The 17,985-nt window shown below is 34.4% G+C and overlaps 1 protein-coding gene across 2 annotated transcripts in view; it reads left to right on the top strand.

Annotated features, from left to right (window-relative positions):
- The first annotated feature begins 619 nt into the window (after positions 1-619).
- The window catches only part of LOC115880857, a 205,438-nt gene continuing 188,072 nt past the window's right edge, over positions 620-17,985 (top strand). For both annotated transcript variants that reach the window (XM_030898172.1, XM_030898174.1), the window contains exon 1: positions 620-1,019. In XM_030898172.1, coding sequence (XP_030754032.1) covers positions 1,008-1,019 — 12 coding nt within the window. In that variant the 5' untranslated portion in view covers positions 620-1,007. The remainder of the gene's footprint in view (positions 1,020-17,985) is intronic.

Here is a 17,985-nt window from a genome sequence, read left to right as displayed (position 1 = left end):
ATTTAAAATACTATTTTTTATTAAGCGAGAATGTCAAAAGTTGACATATGATATGTCATTCTATTCAGAATATTATTTTCTGTCGAATAAAGTAAAAAAATACCGAGAGAGCCATTTAAAAATCAAAAGTTGTAGTCATTTCCGGTGAAACGGGAAGTGACCAAAAACAATTGAGTACGTCAATCAATCCCAATTTATGTCATATACTAACATACCAAATCTCGTTTTTTATCTGAAAAAATAAAAAATGTATAAGGGTGAGCCACTTTTGAGACGCACCCGGTAGACTGAGCTTAACTCACTTAACATTATTTTCTACCTTCTTACATTTAGATTTCTTCGCAGATTTTATAAACATATTACTATGAAAATTGATTTTTCAACCTTTTTTAGAAATTCTCAATATCAGACATCATTTTGAGAGAAAAGAAACTACTACTAACCGTATGAAAATATTATTGTATAATTAAAAAAATGCCTATATTGTTAAGTTAGTAAGTTCCTGGTTCTATAAATTTCATAGACTGCGATAGACCCGACAACGCTGTTCGCATTATCGTAATCGTAGCCTCGTCGACCAGCGGCGTCCGCAACTCTGAGTCAGTTCGCCAACATCCGCCAGTCGGTGTTGATGTTTAGTATGCATTTCGTTACCGTTCAGCCCGCCTCTCTACATCTGTTACTCGGATCGTTCGTGATGTGAAAACGTATAATTTCCCGGATTTTCTACGTTTTGTTTGATTGAAACCATTCCAGAACAAGGTAAAACATTATTTCTGGACCTACTGAACGCATTTAGAGACGAGAAGTGGTAAACAAATCGGTTTGTTGATAGTGCGCGATAGTTGTGTTGTCGTTTTCTCTCAGAATTACAATTCGGTTGTGCAACACGTTGACATTAATTTTGACGAGGTACGCGGGTGACATATTCACACACTACACCGTAAATGGCTTTGGAAAGTGTTTTTTGGATTATTATTACCACGTATACGGAGTCGCCGGTGTGAATGTGGAATGAGGTTAGTAGAATCTCAAACGAGTTCTTTCGGGGTTTCGGTTTCGTTTTTTTTTAAATTATCATTATCACTGGATAATTTACATGTTGTCCTCGGATTAAATGTCAAACGACAGATGACACTGATTTTATTTTATAATTGATTTAATGAGAGATGAAATTTCAGAGTCCATTAAAAAACACACAATTCTTCTTCATAGAAATATGTCAACTTGCAGTAGCCCATAATGCATAACAATTGGTTTGTATTTATTGCAGTAACCTATTAATATCAGTGAATTAAAGTAAGAGTCTACAACGTACTGTTGAAGGAACCTAACTAATTAAACAACTTAGGTTGTCGGAAGGCAAGGCTAAGATATCGTATGATCGAAAAAAAAATCGGCACCAAAGACTAGCTGTGGAATGAGAATCGACGATCATTTTGACGAGGTCAATCTCTAGACGTCATTTACTAAAAATTGGCATAAAAGTTTTCAAAAATGAACACTCATTTTAGAAAGATTACAGACACAAATTTCCGAAAAAAATAAAGACTAGAACTTTATGAGAAATTATTTGTCGAGGGAGATCGTAATACACAAATATCTGGAGAATCCAATTCAATTGAATACTTAGCATCTGGCATTCCTGTAAACAACGTTTTACAGTAATTTAGACCGAAATTTCCACATATTTACATATACATTTTCCTAGTTTTAACCATTCTCTAAAAAAGTGTCAAATCTCGCAACGGAGTTCTTCCACTACAAAAAAGTTGTAAGATCTCATGTAAAACTCCTAGTGGATGACATACCAAGAATTTACAACTTTAAGAAACACCTCACTGTATTGACTAATAAAAAAAGATTAGAAGGAAGAAACGCTTACTCAGCATGTAAAAGGCTATACCATAACGTGGTATACTGATGCTTCCAAAACCAAAGCAGGGACAGGGATAGGAGTATTTGGGCCGAAAACTAAATACTCCGAACCAATAGGCACCTACACCAGTATTCTTCAGGCAGAAATTTACGCTATCGAAAGATGCGTACAATTCATCTTAAATAGGAACTATCGAAAACAGGAAATTGCCATCCTATCCGATAGTCAAGCAGCTCTAAACGCGATCACCTCAGTAACCATCAATTCGAAGTTCTAAGACACTTGAAAAAGTTCCTTACAACTTACGATCGAGAAAAATTAAAGGTTTTCCTTGATTTAAGTAAAAACAATCTTCGGATTGTCACGGAGTTTCTAACAGGACATTGTCTCCTCAACGAACATCTCAGTAGGCTGAAGCTGAGAAACAACGGCGAATGCAGATTCTGTGGGGAAAATGGGGAAACACCTTATCACTGAGTGCGCCGAAACGACGACCATTCGTGCCATGAACTTTGATACGGCTGATGTCGAGGATGGAGAGCTGGCCCCTGTGGCGCGGTCTCAGATGCTGGCTTTTGTTAAAGCCCTGAGACTGTATGATGAGTTATAACTCGTTATAACTCAAGAAAGGGGAACACATTATTTTTGGGATCTCTTTTTAAGCTCTGTTAATTACATCTCTTGAGGTGCTTATTTCAAAACATATCTTGTTTATCTATACCGAGGCGACTTGATTGACAGCATAAAAAACGCGAAAACCAGTTTTTTAATTCAGTCTGGCGCTGTGATTAGTAGAAATCATGTTGAAACATCCTGAATACTTACCTACGTGCGGCACGAAATTATATTTAATTAATTCGTCCTTGTTAGCGTGTCTGTAACAAATAATCCTATCAAAAAAATAAAATGTAAAATAATGCCATGTCCCGCAACTCAGTTTCTTCTACAAAAAGTTGTAAAATATCATGTAACCAAGTTAGTTATTTTAGATAGTGTCTATGTAAGCACCTATCTAGTCAATCATACGAGGTTATATTATGGTTTATATTTTGCATATGCGGTAGTAGAAAAATAAAACAGTAGATAAATTTTAAACCTCGTTTTAAACACTATTGCTTTTCGAAGTATACTTCATGAAGAGAAATGCATTTTTGCATCCGATGGAACCAATTCTGAAAGCAGTTATTCCACTCGCTTATTGGTACCTTCAAAATTGCGTTTTTGAAGGCGCTGTTTGCATTTGTGGGGACTGAAATATTCGACTACGCAGTTCATTTTTAATTTTTGAACAAAAGAAAGTAAAAACGAGAGTAAAAAAGTCGTTAGGACTTAGGTCGGGACTGAATGAAAGATGGTCTACCAATTTGGTATTTTCTTGCTATAAAAACTCAATAATTGTTTTTCGAGCTGTGTGAGAATTTGCATTGTCTTGTTGAGGTTCGGTTTTTCGAAACCCAGCAAATACTTCCGACAAACAAATAAATATGTACCAATCACCAGTACGCAATTTACGCAATCTTTATTTACGCAAATGATTGATTGCGTAAATGAAGCACAAGAAATGTTACAAAAATTGAATGCAACCTCAGAACATATGGGACTAAAAATCAATACCAAGACCAAAAACCCAAGTGATGACAAACCTCGTAATTGGTGGCGGAGCATATATTAACCAATATCAAATAGAAGAAACAACTGCTTACAAGTACTGGGGACATGAAATACGTATAAGACGCGGTAACCAAACTTGCTAGCTTAAGAGACGAATAGGACTGACTTGGGCCGCCTATGAACGATTGAAATATATTTTCAAAGGGACACTTCCGATATGTTTGAAGAGAAAAGTATTCAATAAATGCGTACTACCTGTTCTAACGTATGCGGAGACGCTAACATTAACCAAGAAAACTGTAAGCAAAATCAGAATAATGCAGAATAAGTACGAGACAGAACAAAAGTCATTGATGCCATAGAGAAAATAACTATACCTACTTTGAAATTGAGTTGGGCAGGGCATCACATAGCAAGGCTAAACGATGACCAATGGACGAAGAAAATGATAGAATGGAGACCAAGACACGAAGCATTCAGGAGTAGAGGCCGTCCTCCACCCATATGGCATGACAACTTAAGGCGTATCCACAGTAACTGGATGCAAATAGCTCAAGATAGGGAGTTATTAGATTAGATTAGATTCTTAGAGGTGGCTTTCGGCCTGATAGGGAGTTATGGAAGCAAACGAGTGAAGCCTACCTCCAGCAGTGGACTATAATGGCTGATTGATGATGATGAATCAGCAGTAACAGTTCTTTCATCTTACAGAGGAATTGTTGCTATAATCCGCTTTTGGGACAAATGTCGCCACCATCTTTTTGGACACATTTCGAGAACGGATAACTTTTATCGGTTTTGGTTCGGAACTCGCAACATCCAAACAGCCGATTGACGTTTATTTTCCGGTTACTAAGAGTGAATCCAGGATTCATCACCACTGAAAATACTGATGTATATATTTTTGAAGTTTCTTGCGTTAATCGGTGCGGTGTAGAGTTTTTTGACACCAATTGATTCTAATTGTGTTCTGTTCTTCCGTCATCAGATGCGACTTCCAATGAAAAGCTTCCAACTTATTTTTTTTTAAAGATAAATATTTAAATTTTTTTTTTAAATTAATGTCTTTGAAAAGCCCAATGATGCTTCCAACCAACTTAATTTTTTGATGACTTAACCAACTTAATTTATTAAAGATAAATATTTAAGATTTTTTTAAATTAAGGTCTTTGAAATGCCCAATGATTCTTCAATTTCACGATTATCTTTAAAAAACGACGTTTCTTTCGACGTTTTCCAGTGTGACTGCTGTTGTTGACAGACCTGTCTTGGATCTTTTATGGCACGAATGGTTGTCGTCTCGGCGCACTCAGTGATGAAGTGTTCTGGTGTTTCTCGAATCTCCCTACAGAATCGACATTCACCGTTGTTCCTTAGTTTCAATCTACTGAGGTCCTCGAGGAGATAGTGTCTTATTAAAAACTAGAGTTGCCAACCGTCCTCTATTCCAGAGGACAGTCCTCTTTTTGATCTCACTGTCCTCTTTTCTCACACGCATTGAAAAAGTCCTCTTTTTTTACATACCAAACTCAAAATCTAAAAAATATTCCTCTATCGCCACATTTAAAAAATTGTTAATCTGTGTCTTTCGTTACTCCTACTCGTTTGTACAGAAAAGAAAAAAGAAATATTTATATACAAGAAATATTAATGGAAGCGATAAACACTATTTTATGTTTATTTAATGTTAGCTTATATTTTGAAAAAAAAAAGTTTTGTTGAAAATTGTTTGTTTTATTTTAACAAGTTTGGAGTATAAATATTTTTAAGAAAGTAGGAAAAACAGCCTACCGTTGGGCGAGATTTTAAAAAATGTTTTGCCTGTGCCTCTCTTTTACTCTCTCGTCCTCTATTTTTTATTTTGAAAGTTGGCAACCCTATTAAAAACCCCGTGACAATCCGAAAATTTTAAAGTCTTGAGAAATTCTAGTCTTGGTGTTAGATGATATTAGATCTACTGTAACACCAAAGCACTGATCCAAAACTGGACACAATGGTTGGTAGATTTGCGTCCTTATGTTAGATATGAAATGAAGTTTGCAGATTTAAGACCAAGAAATGAAAAACCCTCTGTTTTGAACAGTTGCCGAAGTTTCGATGTATATTCTCGTCTTTTTTCGCTGGACAGCAATTTTTAGTTAGGAAAGGACGGCAATTTTTCAAAACAAAGATGTTTTCATTTTTTGGTCTTAAACCTGCAAACTTCATTTCATAACAGATACAATCTTAGGTTATCAAGGGAATGGATATCTATCTAAACGGCACCAAATTTTATGCAACGATTTAGCGTTTCTGTAATAAAATTTTATTAATCTCTGGTGCATTCTGGGCGATATAAACAGGTTGATTAGCTTTTGGTTTATAACAAACGCCCGTCAATCAAGCAAATCTTTTTTCTACCGCATAACTCAGTGGCTGCGAATGGTTCAGGTTATAAAATGCTCATCAAAGCAGCATCTAACGGTAAAAATAGCCATAACAATAAGATTCCTTTCACATTATCTATCAGGTTCACCGGTCAGGGTTTTGAACCGCGCAAAATTCTCAGGTAAAAATAATACTAATAATGGATTATTCCGGTTTTCATCCTATCTTGTTTTGTGTTTGTTTATTTACTATTAATTTATCATTTTGTAATAATCGGGTAATAATTAATATATTGTTAGGCATTTTATCTGTTATCTGGAACATTATGGACAGTTAGGCATAAGTTGCTTTTATAGATATAGTACTATATAATTTGTTGTTTAATTTGTTTTCAGTATAAGCAAATTGATGGATTTTGCTGTAAAACTGTATGATTTCGCCAGTTTCTCTAGACGGTATTCCGCCTTAATTCAGCACACGTAAATCGTCAGTTTTTTTTTGACTGAACAGGAAAGATGTAAGGTAAAACACTCGGTAAAACATTATGTATAAACAGCTTACTTGTTTTCCAAAAAAATATTGTAGTACAACTTATATTTTGGAAACCTGCAGTTTTAACAGATTTGTTTAAAACATATGTCTCGACATATGTAAATACATACTTTTAACGCGAGTTTTAACGTTAACCTCATAAAATCGGTGCTAATAATTCTTTATATGATGTTTAAGCCAGTAATAACAAACTATTAGAAAAAGTAAAAGCTTATGACGTTTTCCTTGCTTTTTTCGTACTTCTTATTATAAGGCTATTAAAAGTGTTAATTATTTTGAAAAAGAAACAGTTACTTTGTTTAAAACTAGATAGTAATAAAAACAGTAAAATATGGGTCTTATTCTCTTATTCCCCAATTTGTTAAACACATTATTTTTTAAAATTACTTTCTACTACGGTATTATTATTATTTATAACTGTCAGAAATTTGCTTTTAACTCGGCTTTTTAATATACCTACTCATTATTATTAAACATTTTTATATCATAAAATACTATATCCGAGACTAAATCTAAAGGGAATGAACTGCGGATAAAAAAGTGGACACATTTAGTCGAGCATTTGGTAGAAAACATACCAAATTGTAATTGATTAGATAATAATTGATACCAAAGTTGTTGATTACCTGCTTCCATAGACAACTAAAATAACTGATAACTGACCCTATATTACTCTCGATAATATAGGGTTGCCAACTTTCAAAATAAAATTTGGAAAGTGGGTAGAAAAGGGGGAAAAAGCGCTACGGACTGAACATTTTTTAAAACCTCGCTTAAATTTCAAGAAATTATCAAAAACTTATGTAAACCTTATGCAGATTTATTAAGCTTTGTGGCGATAGACAAATATTTTTTAGATCCTGAGTTTGGTAAACAACCAACATTTTTGGTGCCAAACGTTGGTATTACTTGGGTTTCACACTTTTTTGTAGTAGAACTGCGTTATGAGACTTGACATTTTTTAAATTTTGTGTTTTTGATGGGATATTTCTTAATAATTCACAAACTGTTTTTATACTTTGTTAACAGTTGGGAAATAGTTTGGACGAACTAGATAACCATCATCAAGCCAAAACATAAAACAAACTATAAAAAATTACACTATACATCAATAAGAATACCTTATATTTGAAAGAGTATATTACAGGAAGAACTGGATGACAGAAGATATAATATATAGATTATTAGACTGATTGAAGAAAGGAAAGAACTGAAAAAAACGGGATTAAAGTCCAAACAGGCACTGCTAAAATACTTTTTTTATATAAATCAATACAACGCAAATGTCGACAAGGTAAAAGTTTTAACAAGAGTTTATTAACATCCACTGTAGGGAAATCCAATCAGATATCTCTTTAGGAAAATTAAAGAAATTTTAAATCTTCTCAATATTTCTTTATGGAGTGGAATCCTGGACCATCAAATCATCGGAAAGGCGCATGATACAGTTTTGAAATGTGTTGCTACAGACGTATGCTAAGAATACCTTGGACAGCTAGAAGAACGAATCTGTCAATAATAAATGAGCTTAACATAAGCACCCGACTGTCGGCTATCTGTCTGAAATGCATCCTCGAGTACTTTGGACACATTGCTCGAAGACCTGTCGACAATATGGAAAAAGTTATTATAACTGGTGTTGTCCAAGGAAAAATATGTAGAGGTCGGTCCCCAACAAGACGGATAGACTAAGTCAGACAAACAACGGGTCTACCCCTACACTCAGCTATCCATCGAGCTGAAGACAGATATTAACCTGGAAAGATTTTGTCAAACAATCGAAGTCACGACCCTCAGCTATGAGGAACGATTGGAGTGAGAGATTACCCGAGATATTACCCCTCAAGTATACCGTATACCTAGTCTGTTCAACGGCAAAATCTCTTATTTCTCATCTTAATTCACAGGCAAATGGTATTATGCGCACAATTTCATGGAGGTCACTTGTAGAAGTCTTTCCTGATTCGTTCGATAGACTTGTATAAAAAGTAACATTTATTTTTATTACACCTATACAATAAACATTACTCTGAATGGATCGATGAAAAGACTTCAGATTTCTTTCTCTCTAATGAAAACTTGTTTGTCTACTATTTTTCCAGGATTTTTAAATTTGTTTTTCTTGTCAAACCACATTCAATCACTACATTTTCTTGTAGAAAAATAGAAAGAAAGCAATGAAAATTTACGATATTTATAGAACGGTCTGGATAATAGACACGCAGTAACAATTTTACGACATGACTTTTATCTAAATCTGGAACAACTACCTCAAATCCCGCAATCGTACATAAATAATCTCATTACAAATGTCAGAATTATTGCATAAAATATTCCACACATAAACGGTAAACAAAAGGATTTAGTGTTTATAGGTTCGTGCCAGTTGTTCGATCGGATTTGTATTTACTGTTATTTATTTATTCTGATGTTTATTCATTAGAAGCTTATTTATGTGTTTAGAATAATTATTATTGATTTTTCAGTTTTTAATTTGCATAAAGTATGCAATTTTTTATGTACATCATCATAACTCCGTTAATACATACATTGCCATTTGCTGTACGATGAAAGGTATAGACGATTCTGTATTTGATTCCTTTTCCATCAATTTTTATCAATGAGTATCATATAATATTTACTTGTTACAAAGTAGCAGGTATTTTTTCCTTACCCTAATTATACAATTATTATTATACTTATAGCAAATTCTGTTTTTTTCACAATAAAATAGGACTTAATATACCAGGTAGTGGCATCGATTCCACCTTTAAGGTGTACGCGCACTGAATCGGTACCAGTCCGGCGAGAAACGGCGAAGGCGGTGACTCGACTATCGTAGATAGGTAGAGGTAGGAATCTGGCCTCTACAGGCCGAAATGTTTTAGTGAACGCCGGCGCCGTCTATATGTACGATGGTCGCAGTCGCTTTTGCTGGTCGGTCCGATCCGATGCAGTGCGCGCCCTCCTTTAATCGTTCTTTCGTTTCTTTTTGCCCCTACTACACCCGTATTTGACAATTGAATTTCTCATCAGTCGCTTCCAGAGTCCTGTCTGCAGTGACAAGCGTATTTTTTAATATTTCTGGACAATGAAGAAGAAATAATTATGAGCTCCTTGTTAATAGAAGAAGAAGAAATCACGAGAAATAATCGAAAGTTACGGGTTCACAATATTTGCAAAAATGTTGTCTTTAGGAATGGAATTCCACATATTATTTCCATATTTAATTGAGGACGAAGTAAAAATTTTTCAATATTTCAAAATGAGCTATGTAAAATTTGCGAACTTTCTTAGCATATTGAATTTCTAATCTCCTATTCGGCAGGTTTGATTCGGCTACCCGCGTAGACTGGAAGGAATTGCGTGTGACGTCAGCAGCACTAGCCGCACTGACCGAAAATCATTCTGGCCCAACAATGCTGGCCGCATTTTCGTCGATGCAATTAGTGCGGCTCTGACTAAGCGCACCTTCATTTAAAATAACACAAAGAATATTTTTCTTGGGATAATGCGGCGCGTGCGGCGAGTGCAGCTCTGGTCAGTGTGCGCGTACCTTAACTAAAGAGAAAAACAACTTTTTGTAAACATTTGCCAAATCCAGGAAAGTAAAGCAAGTACCAGTACTGGACCCTTGCAGCAACATTCCGGAAAAGAGTTTTAAGTGAAGAACAAGAATCCGAGACCTCTACGAGCAGAAATGAAAATAAAATTCAAAAGACTACTGGAAATGAAGTTTGTCCATCAATTACCTACCTTAGTGAATTTTTCGATATTATAATTAAACTGAATTCAAAAAAAGCTATTAAATAAAAGAAAAATAATATTTGCTTATAGTGTCATTCTTAGTGGTAATATTATTCTGTGAATTACTGTAAAAACTTTTTAATAAACATTTAAATAAGAATTTCAATTCGATCGTAGAAAAAATGTTGTGTCAAGATGTGCAAAAAGCAAATTTGTTGCACTCAGTCATCATGCTGAGCAAAACTTATGCGTCGTACAACAAATATGTCCTTTTTGTGCACTAGTTACACAAATAACTATATATTGACAATGATAAAATCATAGTTTCACATCTTAAGGTATGTTGATTTTTGTCTGATTTTATATTGTTACCTGTTCAGTTTTAATTTAAAAATAGATGCTGTTTTTTTTTTCATTACTTAAAATCGGCTTGTTCAAATTTGGCAATTGTATTCAACATACGCAAACTTTTAGAAAATCTAATTACGACTTTGCTGTAAAATCAATTGGGCCAATATTTGGACAGTTCAGAATTTGCATAGGATTTCCTATGTTTCCAACGCCGATACACCACCCGGTATAATATTTGTATGAACTTTCAAATATACATGTCACTGTAAATGTCCGAAATGCGGTAAATGCTAGGTTGTACCGCATTTCGAGTTGGTTAGCGTGGTTATTTGGGGGGGGTTAATTCATTGGTAAATCCCAGGTTTAGCGCGCTTATCCTAGGTTTTACCGCGCTTATCCTAGGTTTTACCGCATTTCGGACATTTACGGTAACATACATATATGTTTTTAGAACCAGCTTTTTAAAGCGCTATTAAAAAATACAAATATGTACTTACTATCACAAAAAGTGTGGTTTTAGATTCATGAAGACAATTATTTATTGTATTACTAACAATTTAATCTACCATATCCTTGTTTAAATATAAATACGCAAAGATATTCCACTGCCGTTCACATACCCAACATTTTTCTCAAATAAATTATTTGTTCTTTTCATAATTTTCTGAGAACTTTAATGTGTAATATACAAATACTAAGGGGATATGAATCAGATTTAAACGTCCTTATTATGGTTAATAAATCTACAACGAGATCCACAAATAAAATTTAATCAGTGTTAATAACACTTTTTTTTCTTATTTGGTGGAATAATACAAGATAAATAAGATAATAACAGAATGTTATGCATTATTAAAGTTAAAATTATTTAGAGCAAGACACAACAAGAAAGAAAAACAGCAAGGGAAAACTAGAATAAAATAATGAAAGTGTCATTAAAATCTAATCAGAGATTTACACATGCTTTTCTTCTCTCGTTTCACCAAGGTGTTTAATTTCATTTGGGTTGATTAAGCCTTCAGTTCTATAGCAGATGTTTAAATTTATTTTGATACAGGTTAAGAGAAGGATTTTTAATAAAATTACTACCACCTTTATTTTTTTTGCATTTGCTTCTTTCCTTTTTGATTTCTTCATTTACATCATATGATCGAGAAAAAAACGGCGTCATGATGGCTTGGAAATGACGATCGTTGACATTCACCAAACCGGTCTGATTTTTTAAAACTCGTTGTCTGTATTCTAATAAGTAAGAACAATATAAAATAGCAAGTTGCTAAAGACAGGCAAAGTCTGTAGCATGTTGCTACAGACAAAAAATTGGCGCCGGGAGGCACGTATAGCCGCCCATTCTAAAATATGTTAATAAAAAGTTGGTAGGCAGTTCTTTTAGTTTCAATTATCTCAAAAACTGCGACTTTGACTGATTTTGATGTTATTACAAATTTTGTTGCAAATATTATTCCTAATCTTAAATTGAAAACCGCGTTTCGTTAGCTACTGTAATTTTGGAGTTACGATTTTTTTTAATTTTTAACCCCCTCCCATACACCCTTAACAACCCCCCACCCCCACCAAAAACTATTGGCCAGATTCTCGGGTGCCACAGTATTTTTGTGCCCAATTTGGTTAAAATCGGTTTAGCGGTTTTTGAGTTATCGTGTTACAGACGGACAGACAGACACACACCATGAAAATATTTTATATTTAGGTCATTTATGACCCAAAATAACTCATTTTGAGTGAAATTAAAAAACTTTTTTTACCGACCATACCTCCCTATTGGTATGGTCGGCTAAAAATGCAGATGCAAATAAAAATTGAATTAAGGAGCACACCAACAAGTTGTAATTATTATGTGAGGTATTCTACCAGAAAACTCTACAGCAACATTAAAATTAGAAAAGGCTAAAGATACGAATTTCGGGCTGCTACCTTCTCCTTTAAATAAAATTAAGATGGACCCCTATTTCCTATTTTTATAAATGAAGGATGAAGGTGCTTACATTCGATAGACTGCAAAAATACTCGACGAACAATCAACACATGGGGATTTATTGTTATTTTTAGCTACATAACACTAGTTCCATTGAATTTCATTTACTGTTATTTATTTAAATTATTCCTATTGATTAGTTTGTGCGTGATCAAAGTTAGCGACTATAGTTTTAACAAATAAAAAAAATTGAAATTAGGTCGTCGTAAGTAATTATTAATTTTATACTCATCAAAACCATTAAAAAAAAGGCTATACAGTTATACTAGTTGACGGAAGATTTCTTTTAGTGTTGCTGCAATATCAACCAAACAGCTTTGGAAATGTCGCGTCTCTCTGTCGTACTCCTCTCCCAGTGGGGAATTGTGGGGTTGTTTTATACATCATTATTCTTGTATTTATTGGCGAGAGTTTCTATATAAGGCCTCTCAATACCTTGTTTCGCTAGGGCTTCTATTATTGTCTTAGGATATATCGAGTCGAAAGCCTTCTCAAAGTCTATAAAGGCTATGGCTAGTGGAAGTTCGTATTCTTTTGTTCGGCGGATAGTTTCTCTTAGCGTATGTATATGATGTAGTGTGTGTATGTATGTGATCAATCGTGCTGAAGCCGCTTCTAAAGCATGCTTGTTCTTGCGGTTGTGTAGCGTCTAGCATCAGCCAGAAACACTGCGATCTATGAGGCCTATTGTGTTTGTCCCCCTTCTATATCTGCACCCATTCTCCTATCCCTGTGCCCTGCACTAGCTTATGCAGGTCCTCGATAGGATGGGAGCATAGTTCCTCCGGTTCTAGCCTAGCTTTCCCAAATAAAAAGTGTCGCTTGCGATCCAGAGCCTCGCAATGACATATAATGTGCTCAGGATGTGTTTCACGATCTTTATCGAGTCTGCAGCAAAGACTTCCTTGATACAGGTTGAGCTTGTTCAGGTAACACTTGACAGCCATGTATCCTTTATTCCTGCTAAGCATTAGCGGTTCTTTTGCGGTTTTAGAGCTAGGTCCTTGGATAAAAGCCTTGCTGTGCCTGTGCCCCTGTCTGTTTCTCCAATGGACATTGTGGTTTTCCCTGATCCAGAGTTTTAGTGCACTACGGGCTATACATTTGGGTATTCCGAGTACTGGCTCTGGACCAAGATGATGCCGATGATCCCTGCCTAGCTAGCTCATCGGCTTTTTCGTTGCCTTGAATGCCGCTGTAGCCCGGCACCCAGAATAATTTAATTTATAGTATATGCCATACACGGGAGTCGAATTGCAGTCGAAGTGGGCATCTGCAGTTCATTTGCGGTCGACACCTTCGAGTGGTCGCGTTGACGTTCGCGCCGGTACAGCCGTACACGGACCACATCCTGGCTTTTGTAGCCAACTGCAAGTAACAGCCGTACTTCGTCCTCAAAAGTCATTTTTAAACTATTGTATGGTGGGGCTATGATTCCATAACAGATCAACTCAATGTGGTCGAGATGTAGTCGAATGAACTGCAAAAGTTGATTCGACTTGACAGGAAATTGTGGTTGATTAAACTGCAAATATGTGGTCCGTGTACGGCCGGCCTAAGATAATAAATATTACTTTACATTACACTATAGCTTACTACTTTTTTAATCGGAATTTGAATTTTTCCCTGCACTAAACAATGACGCAAAGAAAACCCTACAGTGCTATTTTCCTTTAAGAACACTTAATTAACTAATTTGATATAAAATAAACTTCCACATGTTCAACCTTAATAACATAATTGAATTTATTGTTCTTAAGGACACCTTTATATAGAACTGTCTTTATTGGATATTTATATTGAATGACTTCTATCTATCAAGTGTTGATTATTAGGGCTTCATCTCAGGATTTTTCTGAACAAGATTAATTATTGTATTTCCAAGAACACACACTTTATTTGTGCGTATATACGGATTATATTTATTGTATTGATTATTTTATTTCTTCTATTATTCTGATTACAAGTGGATGTTGTAAATATTTGTTATAAATAGATTTTTTGAGTCTTATCTAAAATACCTAATAAAGATAATATTGTTGAATGTGATACTTATTGAATATATCAATTTTTCATTGATGTTTTTGAGTGTCCAGGTTAAAAAATATTTTTAAGAAATATTGGAAATAAATTGCAAATTTTATTAACAATTTCTTTTTCATTTCAGGTGAGTGGTTTAATAGTCCTGATGTTATTGAAAACAAAGATTATGTATGTGTGTGGTAAGTAAAGAAAAAAAAAGAGAAAAAAAATATTTTCAACTAATTTAATTTAAAGCAAATGAAGCTTTTAAAGAACACTATTTGTCTGATGAATTGTTGAATATTAAATACTAATACTCATACTAATACCTAGGTTGTGTCGATGTTGTTGGAACTGCCCTAAGTAGAGATGAGCAAAACTGCGATTCTCCAATCGCAACTGAAACTGCGATTGCGATTTTTAAATCGCTGCGACTGTAACCTGCGATTGCGATTTTAATATTTAAATATTGTACTAGAGATATATAATTGTCTGTGTATATGTTATGAATGTACCTATATGTTAACAGTTAAAAAAGTTAATAAAAATCAGTTGTTTAGTTTTTAAGTTTTTTTTAATATCTGAAAATTTGACTCGAAATACCAAATGTGGGGTACCAAATTATTCGTAAAAAATGCTTTTTCTAAATATGCTACTGAGCCACCTTGATTCCATTTGAAAACATTGAGATATGATTATGAGATACGATTTAGGCATCTTTTAATCGGCCAGGGACAACACACGAAAAACAATAGAAAATTACTTATTTTCAAGGATCCGTGATTAAAAATTAGTATTTTTAAGACAACTATGCCACTCTAGATTGAACTTTAAAATACGTTTTTTAAGCGTAAATGTCAAAAGTTGACATATATCTATTCAGAGTGTCATTTTTATCCAATAAAGTAGAAAAAAAACTTAGGGTGCCATTTAAAAATCAAAAGTTGTAGTCATTTCCGGTGAAACAGGACGTGATCGAATTGAATACGTCAATCAATCTTAATTTATGTCATATGCTAACATACCAAATCTCATTTTTTTTATCAGAAAAAAATAAAAAAGTTATACGAACCATTCTTGAGAAACACCCGCTATATTATGATCTTGGTCCTAGAAAAATAATACCTTCTCTATGAGTAAATAAAATCAGAGAAAAAAAATAAATCGCAGTTTACTATAAAATACTTCAATGGACCACAAAATTATATTCGCAACAAAATCGCAAATCCCATCTCCTAAAAATTCAAACTCGCACATAGAAGGTTATCACGGTCCTAGTTTACAAAATCGCAATCGTAGCAAAATCGCAAATCATAACTCGGAACTATAGTAATATTGGTTGCCTAAATTGAAACTCGCAAATAGAACAAATGGCAGTCGCAGTTTCCTATGACAGCCAATCGCAGATTGCGATTGCGATTCCAAAATCGCTGCGATTGAATCGCAGTTTGCGATTTGTTGCTCATCTTACTTCAACCTCACAAAGTATCCTCCGAGGTATGTTGTCTATGTCTGTACTTTTCCTTCATTATATTTGTCATTAGTCTGTTGATACTTTTTCACTCGTTCTCGCCTCTTAGGAGGACTTCCGCTACGTTGTCTTTCGTAATTTTATGTCTATAATCTCGTGTATCCTGTGTGCTTCAAACTTTGGATATACAAACAATGTGTGTTCTGGAGTTTCCATCGTCTTCTGCAATGAAACCAACAACATGCATTCTGCTGTTTTTGGTATGAGCCAAAGACCCCATATCCAGTCCTAACTTGTGATGTATAAAAATCACCACATTTTCAGAGACAAAGACAGACCAGAGCAAGACTTTTAAAACCAAGACAAAAGCATGCAAGACTCTAGCGGTTGTGCAATTTACAGATTTTTAGTAGTAGCAGGTAGCAGATGAATACTTAAGTTTGAATTGTGGTCATTTATTTATGGTCATTTTTTTTAATTTGCATTGTTAACGAGCAATTATTAAGTTTTATTCAAAATTAATTAAAAATACACAGGATGATTACACGAAGAAACTTCATCGTCCTTAACTGGATTCTTTTTCAGTAATTTTATTTGAAATTACAGCATATCTCGGTGTAGTACCGTATGATAAAAAAAAACGGCGTCAACGATGGCTATAAAATGAAGATCGCGGTCATTTTGTATGTAAAATTATATGGGGAATGTCATCGATCGTCATTTCCAAGCCAACTGGACGCCGTTTTTTTCCGATCATACGTTACTACGCCGAGATATGCTGTAATTTCAAATAAAATTACTGAAAAAGAATCCAGTTAAGGATGATGAAGTTTCTTCGTGTAATCATCCTGTGTATTTTTAATTAATTTTGAATAAAACTTAATAATTGCTCGTTAACAATGCAAATTAAAAAAAATGACCATAAATCAATGACCACAATTCAAATTTAAGTATTCATCTGCTACCTGCTACTACTAAAAATCTGTAAATTGCACAACCGCTAGAGTCTTGCATGCTTTTGTCTTGGTTTTAAAAGTCTTGCTCTGGTTTGTCTTGGTTTTGCAGATCAAAACTAGACACCATTCCTTCTGCGGCCAAAGCATAAAATACTTATTTTCTCTAATTCGGCCAGCGATGACATATCGAAGACGGTGTGGATCTGAAAGCGACAGTGCTGCCATATTAAAATGTGTAATATCTGTAAAGGTGCGTATTCATTATCCGAACGAACGAACGAACGAACGTATGAAAGTGCGGTATATTTAGACGGGGACCGAACGCATGCGGCCGTTCGTTCGTTCGTTCGCTCGACCATCCGTTTCGAGTCGGTACATCAAAGGCGTTCGACAACAAATGCCACCGGTCTTATCGTGCGGTCCCCGTCCATACCACTAGCGAACATTCGTTCGTTCGTTCGTTCGTGCGGATAATGAATACGCACCTTAATACGTTTGACGAAAACATCTTTGGATGAAATATAATAAGTTTAATTATTGTTTTTTTAAATTGATTTAATCGATGCAGAACATGAATAAATTCTTCATTTATCGTATTAATAATTAATCTTCATATTAATAAGTAACATCATACAATTGAGAATTCTACATCCTTTAGAAAACTTAGTTGCACGAAATGCATATATTTTTCATGGCCTAGTTGCAAAATAGTTTGGTTATATGAACCTCTCTTCGTACGATTTCTAATCAAATTAAAAAGAAATTATTATAAAAAATTTGTTGAACCAGCATGCAGTAAGTTTACTAGTAACAAGATTTAAGTCCTGCACACCTGCATACAAAGTGAATAATAAGTTGGTAATGTCAACATTGCCGACGTATGGAGTAAATATTAATTTCTGGAACTAAAATATCCATAAAACATTTCTTAAAAAAAATATGATGTCATCCGCACATTTGTGTGACGTAAATTTTTAAACAACTAGTAACTTTTTATTCTTAACAAAATACCATTTAATAAAATATAGCTCAA

Source organism: Sitophilus oryzae, unplaced genomic scaffold, assembly GCF_002938485.1.
Source record: "Sitophilus oryzae breed Bouriz unplaced genomic scaffold, Soryzae_2.0 scaffold_165_pilon_pilon, whole genome shotgun sequence".
NCBI classification, from domain to species: Eukaryota; Metazoa; Arthropoda; class Insecta; order Coleoptera; family Curculionidae; genus Sitophilus; species Sitophilus oryzae.
This window is presented reverse-complemented; position numbering and strand designations above follow the sequence as displayed.